The sequence below is a fragment of the Equus caballus genome, chromosome 4 (genome assembly GCF_041296265.1).
Source record: "Equus caballus isolate H_3958 breed thoroughbred chromosome 4, TB-T2T, whole genome shotgun sequence".
NCBI lineage: Eukaryota > Metazoa > Chordata > Mammalia > Perissodactyla > Equidae > Equus > Equus caballus.
The window spans coordinates 73,828,027-73,845,222 of record NC_091687.1 but is presented as its reverse complement, the minus strand read 5'-3'; the positions used below and the strand labels follow the sequence as shown (position 1 = coordinate 73,845,222).

The following is a 17,196-nucleotide window of genomic DNA, read 5'->3' as shown; positions in this document are numbered from 1 at the left end:
CTAGTCTATGAAATTTGTTCTTTTGACCACTTTAGCATGGGGCATTTTATAAAATGTGAGACAGTTGCTACTCAAATCAAAGGAATTCAGCACTACTGAGAGTTGAAGAAAGGAAACGTGAATGTTTATGTTCATCTCTTTTGGGGTCCTCATGGCAGGAAACCTTTTTTTTTTTTAAAGTAGGAGCTGCTCTATGTTGTGTTATAATAAGTGAACAAGAATAATATTTTCTAACAAAAACAAGAAGCATAGCAACTATTATAGAATTCCTGTTCATTTTTTACTTCTTCCTTGACAGATTTGAAAAATCTGGGGGAAGTAGGGATGGGCACCCAAGAAACTGATGGAAGAAAGACAAGTAATGTGGAAAAGGGGGTGCCATCCAGAAAAGAGATCCGTTGGGGAACAGCTCCTGCCCCCATTCCCTGCCCCATCCTGGGAAACTCAAGAGGGGGCCAACGGCCACATAACTGTTTAAAAGGATTGTTGTTACAGATCTAAAATACATGGCAAGGAAACTTAGGGTAGTGGGAAAATCAAGTCTTCGGAATCAGCCCTAAATTCCAATCCCTATTGGTCTTTTACTACATGCAGGATTTTTCTGACCCTCAGTGTCCTCCCTGTAAGTTAAGGGTTGTTCCTATCTTGTCAGATTGAGAGGATTAGCAATAATGCATGCAAAATGTATGGTATGGTGCTTGATCCCTAGCAGGCACTTAGGGAGTTGCTCACTGATGTGGATTTTTTCCTTATGTTATTATCAAGGCACAGATTTTGGAATTTGGTTTGGCCGTGCATGAGAAGTTTGTGCCTCAAGATATGAGGCCCCTTCACAAAAAGCTGGTCGACCAGTTCTTTGTGATGAAGTCGAGCTTGGGGATACAGGTACGTACAGAGTGTCCATAGGGGGCAGTCTGACCACTGCCACTTGCTTTTTGTTAAAAGGATGATGATGAAGTATCCAATACTGACATCTTTTGGTTTTTCTACCAAACTGCACCTTTTTATCAGGGAGCCCTCAAATGTTAAAATTGCATTATCTTCTATTTTCCACACTCAACTTCTATGAAAACAAAAGAGTGAGAGAAACCTTAATAATACTGAGACTTATCTTAATAGCCCTATGTGAAGATTTCATGACGATTACAATGTGTATCTAATATACTAAAATATCTCACGAGTTACTTTGCCCATATAATTCCTCTTCTAAAATATTTTTCTTTACTGCATCTTTAGGAGTTCTCTGCTTGTATACAAGCCAGTCCAGTCCATTTTCCTAATGGAAGCCCTCGCGTGTGTAGAAACTCAGCACCTGCCTCTATGAGCCCAGATGGTACCAGGGTAATTCCTAGACGCAGGTAAGTCATATTCTGAATTACCTTACACTCTGGCATCCCCACAAGATGATCTGGAATGATTCTCTCATTCTTTATGGCACAATTTGTCAAACACGCTATTTCGTAATGAAATAATTAACCCGCGAGGCAGCTGCAGACATCTGCCACTGGTAAAACAGCAACAGCATGAGAAATAAATAAATAAACTCAAACATTTGATTATATTGAGGCAAACAGGAGACAACAAAATGGGATGTATATTTTTTCCTCAGGCTTTATACCATGCCAGCATGTGAGAAAGTATAATTCAGAGACTGAGTTAATGACCATGTTTTTTTCCCCGAAACAGCCCATTAAGTTACCCAGCTGTCAACCGATACTCTTCCTCCTCACTGTCCTCACAAGCTTCTGCTGAAGTAAGCAATATTACAGGGCAATCAGAAAGCTCTGATGAAGTCTTTAACATGCAGGTACTTGATTAGCTTTTTGTCTGGTCGTGTTGATTCCTTTTCTGTCTCGATCATGAGAGTTTCTGTTCAGTCTGCCGTGCTAAGGAACAGACCTACGAGCAAGAACTTGACTTAAGGACAGACCTTTAAACACTCTCATGGCTATCTTGGTCTCTGGAGTCTACAAAGATGCTCCTCTCAGAACTGTCCCATCCACTCTAAGAAGACATGAGCCAGCAATGGGAAAGCCCAGGCGAGCGGTGCGGGGGTTAGTTTTGAGACCTACCTCGGATGTGGTTCTTCAGTCCAGGACTCCTGGAGCATGTCGCCACATCCTACCTGCCTCTTAGCATTTCTAAGTGGCTTTTTTTCCTTAAGAATACAGGGTTTAGGGGTCCATTCTAAAAATCTCACTACTTTTGTACATATTGGGAAATTTCCATAATATAAAGTTTTTTATGAAAGTAGAACATATAGTTTTTAGGGATTTTAGAGTCAGTAAAAAAAAAAAAGAGTTGTAACTCTTGCAACAAAAAAATTTTAGACACCACTAATAAAGAATTTATAATAATTCAGTAAGACTAAGCTGAAATCTTCCTCACCACTATCTTTGGAGAAGGGGCATAAGCCATATTACCAAATTCATGCTTTGAACACATTTTTGGAGAACATAAGAAGGTGTATTCCCTGCCTTTGAGAAGCACTCACCTGTTTACATGCCCTCGGCTGGGAGTCTTTCTGCTTGGACTTTAGAAAGAGGTGCACTGCTTCCTGGTCCCAAGTCACAGTATGTAGCTGAAACCAACACGAATGCATTCCTTTGGCAGGAGTCCAAATCTTGGATTCTTGATTAATTCAGACAGGCCTCCTTATCACTCTGAGTCAGTGAGATTTTTCTATATTTCTAAATGGCCTTTTGCTTTCTTTTTGTTTGTTTGTTTGTTTATTTATTGCTAATTTGAAAAAAAATGTCAGTGATCTTGTTTCAAACGCCTCAGTGTTGTCTGGAGCCTCTGAGCAGTGTGTGATAACAGCTCCCATGTATTTCCAGCCAAGTCCATCTACCTCAAGCTTGAGCTCTACTCACTCAGCTTCGCCTAATGTGACAAGTTCTGCTCCATCGAGTGCCAGAGGTCAGTGCCAGGGTGTGGGGTAGACTAAGGATGCTTAGAGAGCCTTCCAGCCCCCAGGAGCTGTGGCTTCAATTTCCTAAACTGTGGCCGCTGTCACAACACTCAAGCCCTCTCCCGCCAACAGGTCCAGCACCACCACCTCACTGATGATGCTTTCTTTCCTTCTCTTCCCAGCTTCTCCTTTGTTGTCTGACAAACACAAACATTCCAGAGAAAACTCTTGCCTGTCCCCAAGAGAGAGACCATGCAGTGCCATCTATCCAACACCTGTGGAGCCTTCTCAGGTAGTCCTTGCGGGATGGCGATACTAGAAAACAAGGAAAAGTCTGGAATTGCTTACATATCTCCGCAGAAACACGCTGTAGCTGCCAGAGGCACCCAGCTGTGACAGCAGGTCCTGGGAGACAACAGCTCCAGCTGGGTGAAGAGTGAACCTCTGTTCTGTGCCTCTTGTTAGGAATTGGTTTGAGCCCTATTTCTGATGCAGATACAGGGGTTGTTGCCTGGGCGGTAAAGCTGAGAGGAAAATTGGGAAATGATTTTACCCTCCTGGATCTGACTGCATTTCATGTTGCTACTTTACTTTAAACATTACCGGGGCTAATGGGGCGAATGAGCTGGGGTGTGTGTCTGTGTGTGTAGTAGAAATTTGGAGAAACTTCTCACATTAGCAAAAGACCCTTGAGGAGAAGCAAGGTCTGCCCGGCAGTCTTCCTTTTGGCCTCTGCCTAGTTTGAGAGAGCTGCAGTTGATTCCTTTGTGAGGTCCCCAAGGGTGCAGGGGCCATTTCCATTTGCCTTTGCCATTCTTCTCTAACGCATGGAGGGAGAAGCATTTGAGTCCTCGGCGTTCCCTGCGCTCCTCAGGAGTAAGGGAACACGGCCGTCACCTCCGGCCTGGACTTCGTTTTGAAGTGATCCCTTTTAGTCTGAGCAAGGGCCTGGCCCTCTGGGCACTTCAAGGGCTTTGAAGAGTGGTTTCAAAGTTGAAGATTCAAGAGTATCCCTGAGTTGTACCGATTATTGGGGAATAACTCAGGAGCAGAGAACAGTAGCTATTTATACTCCAGCTAATTTCTCTGTTTTTCTACACCATCCTGGCAGAAGTCTGTAGCTGCATCTGGAAATGGATGAGAGCGAGTGGGAATTGGCTTGATTGCTTTGTCTTTGCTGATTGTGTGATCTTCCAGGAAGTCCCAGGATACCTCATCTGCACAGCACTGGTGTCTCGCAGAAATTATAGCTGAGTGCGTTTGGCTGAACCAGCTCACCAGTTTCATTTCCCTTTGCCACTTGATGTTGCAAGGGAATTTCACAGTTTGTCCCATCTGCTCTTGGAGAGCATGTTGCCAGCATCGGGGCTCTGAGAGCCTTCCATGATTAGCCTCCCAAGTGTCCCACTTTTGGTAAAATTTGAAGCAGTGTGTATGTTGCCAAAACTTCAATAATACACATTGCCATGGCACACCTACTTTTAAGGACTCATGCTTTTTCTTTTAATATATTAGGTAGAACCATGTAAAACTGGCATTTTTGTGGGTTAAAAATTGTAGAATATTGTTGACCATTTCATACATTTTAACCCAATTTGGATTTAAAATGTGAAATCCATTCACTAGAGATTTTTTTTGCTAATATTTCTCCTTTAATTCTTATTTATTTGCATTTCATATTGCCAGTCTAGGCTTTATCTTTATAAAGAGCACCAGAGCTTCACTGCTAGTTATTATTTATTTTTCCCTACATTCTATTATGAAAACTTATTTACCATTTATATTTAAAATCTAATACAAACTTTCTAAACACTGTGTTCTCTTTCTCAAAATCCAAGGCTCTTCTCCCCTTTTTTCCTTAAATATAATTAAATTTTTTGTTCCTAGGTTCATCATACACCATATAAAAATTATTTTGAACAAAAAGTTTCAGTAATGAGATAATTATCTCGTTTTCTAAAAGGTTTCCCATGTCAGCATATCGCATCATAAAAATAGGCTGTTGTCCCTTCCAGAGGCTGCTGTTTAACCACATTGGAGACGGGGCCTTGCCACGCAGCGACCCAAATCTTTCTGCGCCTGAGAAAGGTGGGTGTAAAGCCAGCCCCTTCATCAGTCCTGGAATGTGTCAGGGGTTGTTTTGTTCTCATTTTCTCCAGTCTTCCATGTGTCTTTGTGGAAGGCAGGTCTCCAGATCTTTAATGATCAGGACTAATTTGCTCTTTAAGGGATTAATGAAGACAGTCATTCATGATGCATTCTTTAAAAACTGTTTTCTTGTAGGATTTAACAGCAGAATCTGAGCAAGTTAGGCACTCCTCTGTTCACTGGCTATGGGTGTCATTCAGCGAGTCACTGAGGCAATTCCCGCGCTTCCTGAAGCAAATTTTGCCAATTAGGCTACTTGTTCAGCACCGTGGAAACAGCACCTTCCCAGATTGATTCCCTGGTCCCACCCTTCATCTCCCTTACAAAGCTCATTCTGCCAGCTCATCTGTTGTTTGTGGTGACTCAAATACTACTTAAGAGTTGCAATCCAGTGCATAATGGAGTGTGCCCTGCTGCAAGGTCACACAAAAAATGAGAAACAAACACGCGCATAGCTGTTAATAGCCAGTTAGCATCAGTCTGTGCAACACAGCGGAAGATGCAGAGCAGACTAAATGTGACTTCCTCAGCTGGGGGTGGGGGGCTTGCAGCAAGTCACCCGTTTGCCTCTCTTGGGGTCAAGCCTCAAAATTCGGAGCCGTCCCACGAGCCAATGAATCAAGAGTCACTAACGAAATGTCCCCATAAAGTGCGCTTTAATTGCCCTCATTTAGAACTAGACTGTATTGTCATTTGAGTACACCAATAAGTTAACATTAAAACTTTCCTTGGGAGATCAAAATTAGCAAGACCCTGGCCAAAATTATTTTAGAACACAAATTCTGCTTTAATGTTACAAGTCAAATACTGATCTTTGTCCAGAGAACTTAAGAATGGGGTATTTTTATCACCCCTCTACCAAAGAAAACCACAAGGCACATTTAAGAGGAACAGAGAAAAAGGATTCTAAGAGTGGTAATTCCATCCCATTAAATGAATGCCATGCTTTAAAGAATGGTAAAATGTTGAAATCCTAGACATGTCCATCAGGTGGCAGTGTCTGTACAGGGAGCAGGCCACGGCCACCTGCAACACTTGCTCTTGTAAAACTCATTGCATAGTGGCTATTTATAACCTTGTGTGTCTTGCCCTTGTTCCTAACAGGGTTGTTCCATGTTTCTGCATCTTACTGAAGCATGGAACAGGCAAATTACAGAAAAGGAATAAGACTGTCAGTATTCCAAATTTTTCTTTTAGGACGTATTTCAGTATAATCCAATGATTTCAGGAACAAGGGTCTTTTCCTCAAAGAGTTGATCAACAGCACACTGTAGAGTGGCTAGTCCATCCCAATAATTCTGCCAAACAGTTGAAATATTAGCATGTCATTGCCTTCCTCCTTTTTGGGTGCCCCTTGTCCAGAAATTTCCACTAAAAAACAAGTTTTAAAATAATGACTATATCTCCATCTGTTACCCACATCTAGATGCATTTGTCATTCTCAACATTTCTAGTCTAGTGTAGAGATCTGTAGTTCTGCTTCACTGCTCGAGGGAAATAAAGAGACGTGCTGTCACCCAGTTAAATGTCAACTATAACTGTGAGGTAGGCAATTAAATAAAGCTTTAGTAGATAGGTTTCCTGGCTTTTTTTTAAATCCAGTTATTATTTTTTTTTATTCTGGATAATTCTTTCTTTTAAGATCTCAAGCGTTTGAAGGGCAGAGTGGACCATGTGTTTTTAGCTGTGTTATTCCCTTCCAGCTGTGAATCCCACCCCTAGCAGCTGGAGCCTGGACAGTGGGAAAGAAGCCAAGAACATGTCGGATAGTGGGAAGCTTATCTCTCCCCCTGTCCCTCCAAGACCCACACAGACTGGTGGGTATTTGAAGCATTTGAACAATCACTTTTATCAGATAACTTTTATTGACTACTTCAGTTTGTCGTGAATTCCTCAGAGAAAGGTAGGCATTTTGGTGTTTGAGGTAAAAACCTTAGTAACTGCATAATTCATTTCCAGTGTTGTCCCTTTTTCCTGAGCTTCTGGTACACGAAGTCAAACAGTCCTCCGTTCCTAATAAACCCCACAGACAGATTTTGTAGAATGTTCTCCTCCAAGGCACCATCTCAAAATGTGGGGAGGTATCCTAACCTTGCTAAGCCACTAGCATTTTCTCTGTGCTTCGCTTTACCCACCTCATTCTTATGCTAACTCAGCCACTTTGTTCAGTCTTATTTGGGGCTCATGTAAGGGTTTAAGGTTGCCCCTAAATAGGAATTGACTAACTGTAACTTTAATAGGCTTGTGGGGACCAACTAGCGTTGTATCCATAGCTATCTGTTGCTTAGAGAGATCTGTTTTCAAGACTCCTGTTTCTCAAAGGGTTGGTTCAGGGCATTGCCTCCCCTGGGGGAGTGGTTTAAGAAGCAAATTCTTGGGCCTAATCTCAGACTACTGAATCAGAATTTCAGTATTTCTGGCGTAAGACCTTAGAATCTGTATTTTACTAACCCTTTCTAGATTTTGAGAGCCACTGAAAATTATTCTTAAGAAACTTCCTTTGTGAGTTTTAGCAATAACAGGCCCCTTCCTCCTGAACAAGCTATTTGCTTGGTGACCTAAGTAGGGTGCAGTCTTTAAGAGGAACCTGACCTACTTTACTGACTCTACCTATCCTGGTGGTGGGGAGAGTCTTTTCAACACTTACCTATGTCTAGAGTAGCTTTGAAGCTTCACAAATATAACTGGCCTTAGGCAAGAGACAAGATGACACTATTCCTTCATGGATTTTTTCTGGGTTGATCATGTTTCATTGGCTGTGTTTTAGTATCTCATCTTTTTTTTTTCCCCTTAAACTAAGAAAAGTAAACTGACTTTCCCTCTTTTTAAAGTAAACTATGTTACCCAGTTTGTTCCATACTTACCAAAGCTAGAAGTCACCAACAGGTTTTGAAAGGCATGTGAAATCTTTAAACAAAACAGGAAATAACTTTAGGCTTAATTGATAGTCTGCATTAGTGAGACCATGGAAGATGAAGACTCATCAACCAAGAATGTGTATTTTATTCATGATGTACATATATTCAGGCACTCTCCAGTTAAACCTAGTTGTGTCCCTAAAGTTGGGAACTTGAAAAGCATTTTCTAAGGAACAGTAATATTGGTGGTTCGGTTCCTAGGCCAAGTCAAACTTGTAGACAAGGATACTGATAGAATTATTTTAGGTCTCTGGGGGAGAATGCCTTTCTAGAGAAACATCTCTGTGAACACACAGTGGGTGCAGGGGCTGCTGTGGAGTTCACAGTGGTGGTGTCAGTGAACGCCTGAGTCAAGAGGAAGAGGGGAGGGCCCCAAGCAACAGTAAATCTTACAGTTCCCAATCAGGATTGGCTTCTCTATACATACGTGATTTCCCTCCGTAATCAACACCCACGACTGATGGGATAGAACTAACACTGGTGTTGGAACATGACACACACTGACAGCATGCCCTAGCATGCAAGAGGGAGACTGCACAACCCCACAGTGTGATATTGGACCCTTCTCCCTGATCCCTTAAGACCCAGAGCATGCAGATGACCTCACCTCTCCCAAGTTAACGTGGCAGGGCTGCCTTCCCTTCTGCACTGATTGCTTTCATGGTCTGTCCTCATGTCATCGTCTGTGGTCACTGTTGGGGGGATCTGTAACTGTCTGTCTTTCTTTCAGCCTTTCTGTAGTTTTCTTAAGAGTTACAAACCTCACTGTGACAGCTGGGAGAATGGCAGCTCATCACAGAGCAATAAACCCTGAACTCACTGAAACCTGTGTAGGTGGAATTGGGAAATCTGGCTGACGCTTCAGTGTTGACTGTGTCACAGCAGGCTCTTAGAGTGCATGGCGATGCTTCAGAGAGCTGGATTTGTTCCACAAGCAGACACACAAAACAGTGCCATCACATATGCTGTGTCCCAGGTGTAGGACTTGAAAATCTAGTGGGAGAAACAGAGAGAGAGCTCTTCTTTGCCATGATGATGAAATCCATGGAGTACCAGCCCCGAGGACAAGGGAACACCTGAGTACAGGCATTAGGGGGAGAGGTGGAAAACTTCTCACCTCTCGTATGGATGTGGCCAAGGGTTTTCTGTCTGTTTGGGGAATATTGGGGATGTGAAAGGGAGGCTTGTATAAATGTATTCCCATGGATCTATTCTAAGCTGACTAGGTGACCTTGATCTTCCCGTTGCTCAGGCCAAAGTTGCCTAGGCTGTTTTCTGAGGACTGCTCCCTGGCACCTCCCACCTAAAAGCACCTTTTGAAATAGATCAAGCAGTGCAGAAGCATCTGAACTTTGGGGAGATGGAAGGGACACTGGACTAGTTTGGGGCCCTGTCACATTGGTTAAAGCATCATGTATGCTCTGGTGACTTTTCCCTGATTATCCCATGTCTGGGTGCTGCCATCCTTTGAGAGGAATCTGTTTTGGACAGGCATCATTTAGATTCTCCCCCTCGCCCCCTTGCCTAGGAGATCCTTATGCACTGCATCATCTGTATGGGTTTATACACACAGAGGGTATCTGCAGATAGTCAACCATCTGGTTTTTCCTAATTGAAATGATCTCTCTTTGTTTACAGCTTCACCAGCAAGACACACGACACCAGTATCCCCCTCACCTGCCGGGCGATCTCCATTGAAGGTACAGGCCTTTCTTTAGACTGAGGCTAAATGTACTGGCCCCATGTTCCTTTTTTCCGAGACTCATCCCCGGTGCATCAGTGAGGGGCTTTCATTTGCACAGACCAGGCAAAGAGCACATGAAGAAGGGGTAGAAGAGGATGGGGAGCAAACAACACTAGGCTTTCCCTTTAGGGAGCCTTCTCTGGGAATGTAGCCATTTGTTCTAAGATTATTAGCCCCATTCTCCAAATGGTGGCAATGAGAATGTACAGACCAGAAATTAGGAAAGAAATATGGCCCCAGAGTATCTCCCAGGACGTTTTCGGCCTGGTCTTTTGGTTTAAGAGACATCCCAAAACAAATCACTTCAATTGAAAAACATCAATAATCAAGATCTACTTAGTATTCTCCTGTGCCTTTTTGCCTTTTGGGTAAGCCTCACTCGTTTTGACAAAGCTGAACCCAACTTTTTCTCTTTGAATATTTTAGAGAATAAGTAAAGCTTTCATTTATATTCAAAATACATGCTTCATGGGGCGGGCCCCATGGCCAAGTGGTTAAAGTTCCATGTGCTCTGCTTCGGCTGCCCGGGTTCGCAGGTTCGGACCTGGGCGCAGACCTACTCCACTCACTGGACATGCTGTGGAAGCATCCTGCATGCAAAAAATAGAGGAAGATTGGCACCAGTGTTAGTTCAGGGCTAATCTTCCTCAAGCCAAAAAAAAAAAAGGAAGCTTGGCAATGTATGTTAGCTCAGGACAAATCTTCCTCACCAAAAAAACAAAAACCATACTTGATAATAAAAAACAAAGCAGTAAAATGAATTAAAAAATTCTGGGGAACAAACTGGAAAGCTTTAAAGGTGAGACATTTGAATTAGTGTGTAGACGTAGGCTAGTTAACATCTCTAAACATACAAACTTCCTCATGAAGGTAAAGAATAATATTTAGTCTCTATCCAAATTGAATCAGACTGGCCGCAAGGATTGTCATACCTATAGATGTTGGTGTTCAGAGCTACCGCACCAGAGGCAAAGATGAGGTTGAAGTGAGCATTGAAAGAATGATTTTGTACCCAAGTGACTTAGGATTTACATGCTCCATGTCCTTTTGTTGATGAGATATTTCCAGCTAATGTGAAAGAAAAAGACAAATTACCTTCTACAAACACAAGAGGGGCAGGTCGTGATCTGATACATCTGTGGTGCTAAGGATAGTTGCTGACAGAAATTGAGAATCTGGAAAACAAAGCCAAAAAGATGGAGAAATATGCAAAGAAGTGTGATTTCATTTGCATTGCCAACGTTTCTGATGTAGAAATTTGCTGGTGAGTGCAAATTACTTGCTAGTTTTGTTGTCATTCTGCAGTGCAGCCGTTAAACATAAAGTATGTGCGACTGCATTCGCTGTGGTGGCCACGGGCTGTCATCTTGATGTGATGGGAAGGAAGGCAACGTGGTGTTTCTGCAGCTTTACATTTACCTGTACTCGCAAAGAGCCCCCGCGTCTTTCTATGGAATTAATATCTGCATTTTTCAACTTGATTTTGCAGAGTAGTAATACGATGATAAGAGTCTTGGAGATTGATTCTTTAAAAATAAAAAGAACTGAAGGGATGAAAATGTTCAAGTAGCTACAAAATAGTCCTAGTTAGCAAGGTGGTGTATACCATCTCCCTGCAGACCTGCGTATGTTCTTACTGGCCAGATGCAGCCTTGTAGCTACAGCTTTACAAACAGAATTTGAAGAGAAAGTGGATGGAACATCGGTGTTGTAACTCCTGGGTTTCATTAGAGGGCACACTGCTACCAAGTTACTGACTTTGCTGTGATTAGAATGCAGCGTTGCTGCCTTAACTGAGAGTTTTGTCAGCAATTACATGATGGAGTTAACCCTGTGGAGAAGACTGAGCTTACATGCCTGATTTTGAACTTGGAGTCTCATTTTTGACAAAAACAGCAGGGAATTTAGATTTTCTTTTCTTTTTTTTTTAAAGAGTGGCACCTGAGCTAACAACTGTTGCCAATCTTTTTTTTTTTTTTCTATCTGCTTTTTCTCCCCAAATCCCCCCCAGTATATAGTTGTGTATTTTAGTTGTGGGTCCTTTTAGTTGTAGTACGTGGGACACCACCTCAACGTGGCCTGATGAGCAGTGCCATGTCCAAGCCCAGGATCCGAACCAGAGAAACCCTGGGCTGCCATAGCAGAGCGCACGAACTTACCCACTTGGCCACGGGGCCAGCCCTTAGATCTCTTAACTGGCCATGCTTAATTTTAGGCTCTTGCTAAATGAAAGGATTTGTGTCTACCAGTATTAATTTGTTGAAAAAGAGATCAAGGTAAAGTTCATCTAGGACAACATTTCTCAAAGTGTGTTCCATAGAACATTAAAGTTTGATAGGCCGTTATGTGATAAACAGGAAAATGGTCTACGGTCAAGTAAGTTTAGAAAACACTGGGCTGAACGAAGTCATTTAGGTTTCTTTACTGTAAGACTTTTACATGTGAATATGCTTTGAATATACTCAAGGAGTATGTAGTATGCAGCATTTCCCAGCAGAACCCTCTTTTCTCAGAACATCTCTTAGGACTTGTTTTCTTTAGGAAACCAGTTGGGGAAGTAGCAAATTCAGATGCCAGCGAGCTAACATAAATGAGTGAAGGAGGTAGGCAGAATACTATATGGACGGGTGGGGAGGAATTCATGCTCCCTCTAAAGGGAACAGCCCCTGCACAGCTTCAAAAGATTATTTCCATTAAGAGAATGTGAGCCATTGTTGCTAGAACTGCCAGTTCTTTACGAAATGCTAGAAATCTGGAGTTTTTGGGGAAATCTTCCTGTTTAAACCTGACTTAGCAACTAAGTTTTTAAAAACGCTGCAGATGAAGCAGCTCATATCTCAAGCTAGAGCCTGAGGGCCGCCAGTGTGCAGCGTCAGCTCAGGAGTCGGCGCTGGGACAGAGTAATCAAATGCAGGCCCGCGGTGCCTCTCATTCCTCCTGAGCTCTCTGGTGGGAGTCCGGCCTGCTTGTCAAGCTGCCCTGCGTCCTGCCATCCTGTCCTACCGTTCTGAGCTCATGCCCTGCTGAGCTAGAAAGGGGAAATGGCACCCTCAGAGTTTTTCTTTTTTTTTTTTCTTTTTGCCAGTTCCCTATCTTTCAAATTATGAGACTAATTCTATGCCTCTGAATTTCCTTTCTGATTACTTTTATCTTCTATCCTGAAAATAAGAAGGAGGCAGTGAGGTGGAGTGACTGAATGGTGGGCCTGGCAGATAAATGCCTGACGTATATGTTCAGTGCTGAGAATGACAACACTCAAATTTGAGTCTGGGTGTTTGTGTTGGTCCCTCATGGCTGCCGTAACAAAACACCCCAGACTGGGCAGCTTAAACAACAGAAATTTATCTTTTCACAGTTGTGGAGGCTACAAGTCCAAGACCAAGATGTCCGCTGGGCTTAGTTTCTCCGGAGGCCTCTCTCCTTGGCTTATAGAAGGCCACATTCTCCTTCTGTCTTCAGGGGGTCTTATCTCTGTGTGCAGGCATCTTTGGTATCTCTGTATGCAAATTTCCTTTTCTTCTAAGGACATCAATCATATCAGATTAGGGTCCACCCAAAAAGCCTCATTTTCACATAACCACCTCTGTAAAAGCCCTGCCTCCAAATACAGTCACGTTCTGAGGTACTAGGGGTTGGGGCTTCAATGTATGAATTTGGGGGGATGCGGTTCAGCCCATCACAGTGTTCCTGACTCTGCTGTCTCCCTTTTTCCGCTTGCGCAGGGCTCTGTGCAATCCTTCACCCCATCTCCCGTGGAGTATCACTCCCCAGGACTGAGCTCCAACTCCCCGGTCTTGTCGGGCAGCTACAGCAGTGGGATTTCTTCTCTCAGCCGGTGTAGCACGTCGGAAACCTCAGGCTTTGAAAATCAGGTGAATGACCCGTCGGCGCCAGGGCCGGGGCCGGGGCCGTGCTACAGCGGGCCGGAGGAGCCGGTGCGCAAGGAGAGCAAGACGCCGCCACCCTACAGCGTCTACGAGCGGACTCTGCGGCGCCCGGTCCCGCTACCTCACAGCCTGTCCATTCCCGTCCCCCCCACTGCCGAGCCGCCCGCCTTGCCCCCCAAGCCGCTGGCGGCGCGATCGAGCCACCTGGAGAATGGGACCCGGAGGACTGACCCCGCGCCGCGGCCCAGGCCCCTGCCACGGAAGGTCTCGCAGTTATGAGTCACTTTTCTGTTCACCTGCGATGAATTCTTTGCCGTTTACAGGAGAATAAGAAGTATGATAAGATATTTAGTGTAGGCACTTTAATAACGTACTCAGATTTGTCTTTAAATGGAATTAAAACTTGCTTATTAATATAATGTTGCACAATATTAAGTTACTGATCTAAAGCACCAGATGTTATATGAAGTATGGCTGAGTTTCATTAAAACGTTTCTCATTTGAAAGTGGTAAATAATGATGAAGACTCCTTTTGTATCTTTTTATGTTCCCTTTTTTTACATAGTTTAATCTTAAAAACAATATTGTCAAACAATACGATGCGTGATAATGTTGTATACTTTTTACTGAATACTTGATACTCTGAGAAAGCTTATTAAGTCATTGCACATCCTAACATAACGGTCTTTACTGCAGAAGACATCTGTAAATAAGGTGAGATTTCTGGCTCTTTCCATGAGCAGACTGATCAGTGCACATCATCAGAATTAAAAGTTGAAGCAGGCTAGTTAGACAAAATAGTTAAGGGGTTGCAAGGATTGAGACCGGAAGTTGTTTTGTTCTTGAAACAGAATACTTCTTAAGTTTGCTTTTGACATTTGACAGCTGTCTACATTCTTAAAACTCTACTTTGTGAATTGGTTGGTAAATCCTTTAGTACTCTGACACCATAGTATCTACTGTATTTCTTTTTAAGGTGCAATTTACTTTCAGAGTTCCAATCGGGTAGATTAAGCAAACGACCCCAGAAATGTTTACTTGAATCTTGTGCTTCCTTACTTGATAGTTTCCTCTACCACATTTGTCATTGAAGAAGAGCAGATGTTCATGTATTAAACAGGCACAAATTAATGTGTCCCATTAACAAGAATTCAGGAATCAATACAGGACAGTATTAAATCAATAGTGTAAATGAAGATAAAAACCTTTGAGAAAATATATTAGCATGATTAAATGGCAAAAGGACTTTAAAAAGCCAAGGGCATTAACTTTCAGTCCTGCACAAAATAAAAAATTCCTCACAACTCTCCATTCTTACCAGTGGAGCTTGTCTTCTTAGCTGATCCTGTTGTCCTTTTGTTGAAGGATGATGGCTGTGGACGGCTCTGGCTTAAATATTGCAACATAGCATCTTAGATCTAGATAGGGATGCGAATGCCACAGTTGTAGGAGTGTGAAAAAAAGCACCTTGTATGTAGTAATGTATTTTGTATCTTTGTTTTTCCTTTTACTGACTGTTTATAACACTCAATTGACAATAGATATGAACTGTATTTTAAATCATACTGTTAAATATTTTCCCTCTTTTGTTGGGAAGCTCATTGTAGTTTAACTGTGTTTGTTTTGTTGATAGCTTACCTGGAAGGCAGTGACCACTTTTTTATATTCCCTTATGAAACCATTCAGCAGGTATACGCTGTTGAGGCTGGTTATAGAGGTTTTCTATAATAAATGTTCAAGTATTTTTGTACATAACTGGTTAATTTTAATAAGAGATACCATTATGTGTAAAAAAAAGTAAAAATAAAAGCAAACAGTTGAGGATGCAGTATGATTGTTATTATAATTATGCCAAATACTTTATGTATGGAAAAAGAATATTTGTACATATGTGCTTTTAACAATAATTCTGCCATATTGACTACAATTTTGAATGTCAGAAAAATTAATATATGTTAAAATATTTATGTTTAGTGAAAGTATTCATAATTGAGAAAAGGAACATATGAATTTTAGCTTTGTATCTTGCAAGTTTTGCAGTTGGAAATTTCTTGAACTAGCTTTTGCTTTTGATGATAACACTTTGTGTTTGTAATCACATCCTTTAAAAAAAGTATATGTATAAATATATATATAGGAAGCTCCATATTCCTGTTGCTTTAAAGAGATGAAGCCTTCCATTTAAATAAGGTGACATGCATAAGATAACAAAGCTTCTTTGATTTCCTTTTCCTCTGTAATTTAATAGATTTGTTGACTAGTGCTTGGGCACAGTATAAATCAGTGTTATTTGCTCTTGAAGCCATTTTTTAAAAAAATTTTGGCAATGAACAGTTAAATTTATCATGTGCTTGTATTTCTGAAGCAGCTACATAGCAGACAACTTCAAGAGATTCTGTTAGCTCAGATGTTCATATTGGTTGCTGCTGAATGGTAAATATTAAATAAAATTACCTGATTAATCTTAGCGTTTCTGTCTTTATTCCTTTCATCGGTGTGTCTTTACCTGGAGCAGAAGCTGTGTAAATCTCCTGGTTGTGTCATACTGAAATTTCCAGACTTCTTTGTTGATAGATCCTGTTTTTTTGGTGTTATGCCTTGATTGATGTACTTCTCCCTACAAAGTTTATTGATGCCCTAGAGAAAAAAAGTTGAGAAGGTAACATTTACCTGAGTGGCTTTTAATTGGCCTAACCAGAGCCCATTTTAACAAGTCAAGCCATCAAAGTTTGTTTGCATTAGAAAACTTGACACAAAACAGCTAACTGCCAGGGGTATGAAGGTGTACCTGAGTGTCGCCTTTGTCAGCTGTGACAAACTATCCACATGCCAGCTTTTCTCCCTGATTTTCATAAAATGATAGGAAATATATTTGACAAACTCTGCCAAACCCATTGACTACAAAATTTCTGTCAGTAAAGCCTGGCTTTTAATTTTGTGAGACGCATCTATGCTATGTTAGGTCGACAACATTTATGTAACTCAGTGCTAAGCAAGCCATTGTCTAAAGCCTCTGTCCCATTCAAGACCCAAAACCCATTTAAAGGCCATAGTCAGTGTCCTTATGATTGTTTCTCAACATTAAGTGATTTTAGAGCATTTTTGGATCATTTTCATTACAACAGAGCCCATAAGTATTTTGATTCTACAAGCATAATTACAATATGAACAGCTCTGCTTCCTACCTAAGCAGTCTTCTCTTTAGACTGTTATTGATTGTTGTACAAAGCACAACAAAGAGAATAACAAGTTGCATAGCTTTGCCTTTCTTTGATCTTTACACATTAAAAGGCGGCTTGTACCAAAATGAGTTTTTAGATATTGATTGAAATAAGCCTTGCCCTCATTACATAAGAATACCTTTAAAAAGGCTTGAAAAGTTGACAGAATACCAATCCCCTAACAGAACTGTTCTTATTTTTACATATTCCTTTTGTCTTTTTCTAGCTGTATATATTGCATAGTTTTTCTGTATTGTTGGATGCTGGTTTTCCAAGTATCACCAACACGATATGCTAATAAGACAGGGCTGCATTTACCGCTCATTGCCCTAAGGGAGAGCTCCATCTCAGCAGAGCTTGGGTGGTG

General features: G+C 41.7%; 1 protein-coding gene across 7 annotated transcripts in view; it reads left to right on the top strand.

Moving 5' to 3' along the window:
- Positions 1-16,075, top strand: part of DOCK4 (dedicator of cytokinesis 4) — a 435,623-nt gene extending 419,548 nt beyond the window's left edge. For 2 of the 7 annotated variants that reach the window (XM_070264886.1, XM_023639535.2), the window contains 9 exons: positions 766-885; positions 1,237-1,358; positions 1,687-1,753; positions 2,838-2,919; positions 3,094-3,203; positions 4,927-4,999; positions 6,763-6,876; positions 9,616-9,677; positions 13,444-16,075. In XM_070264886.1, the coding sequence (XP_070120987.1) occupies positions 766-885; positions 1,237-1,358; positions 1,687-1,753; positions 2,838-2,919; positions 3,094-3,203; positions 4,927-4,999; positions 6,763-6,876; positions 9,616-9,677; positions 13,444-13,887 (1,194 nt within the window). In that variant the 3' untranslated portion in view covers positions 13,888-16,075. Of the gene's footprint in view, positions 1-765; positions 886-1,236; positions 1,359-1,686; positions 1,808-2,837; positions 2,920-3,093; positions 3,204-4,926; positions 5,000-6,762; positions 6,877-9,615; positions 9,678-13,443 lie in introns of all 7 variants that reach the window. The other 5 variants (XM_005609313.4, XM_023639534.2, XM_070264887.1 and 2 more) reach the window with 3 other exon arrangements.
- The last annotated feature ends 1,121 nt before the right edge of the window (positions 16,076-17,196 follow it).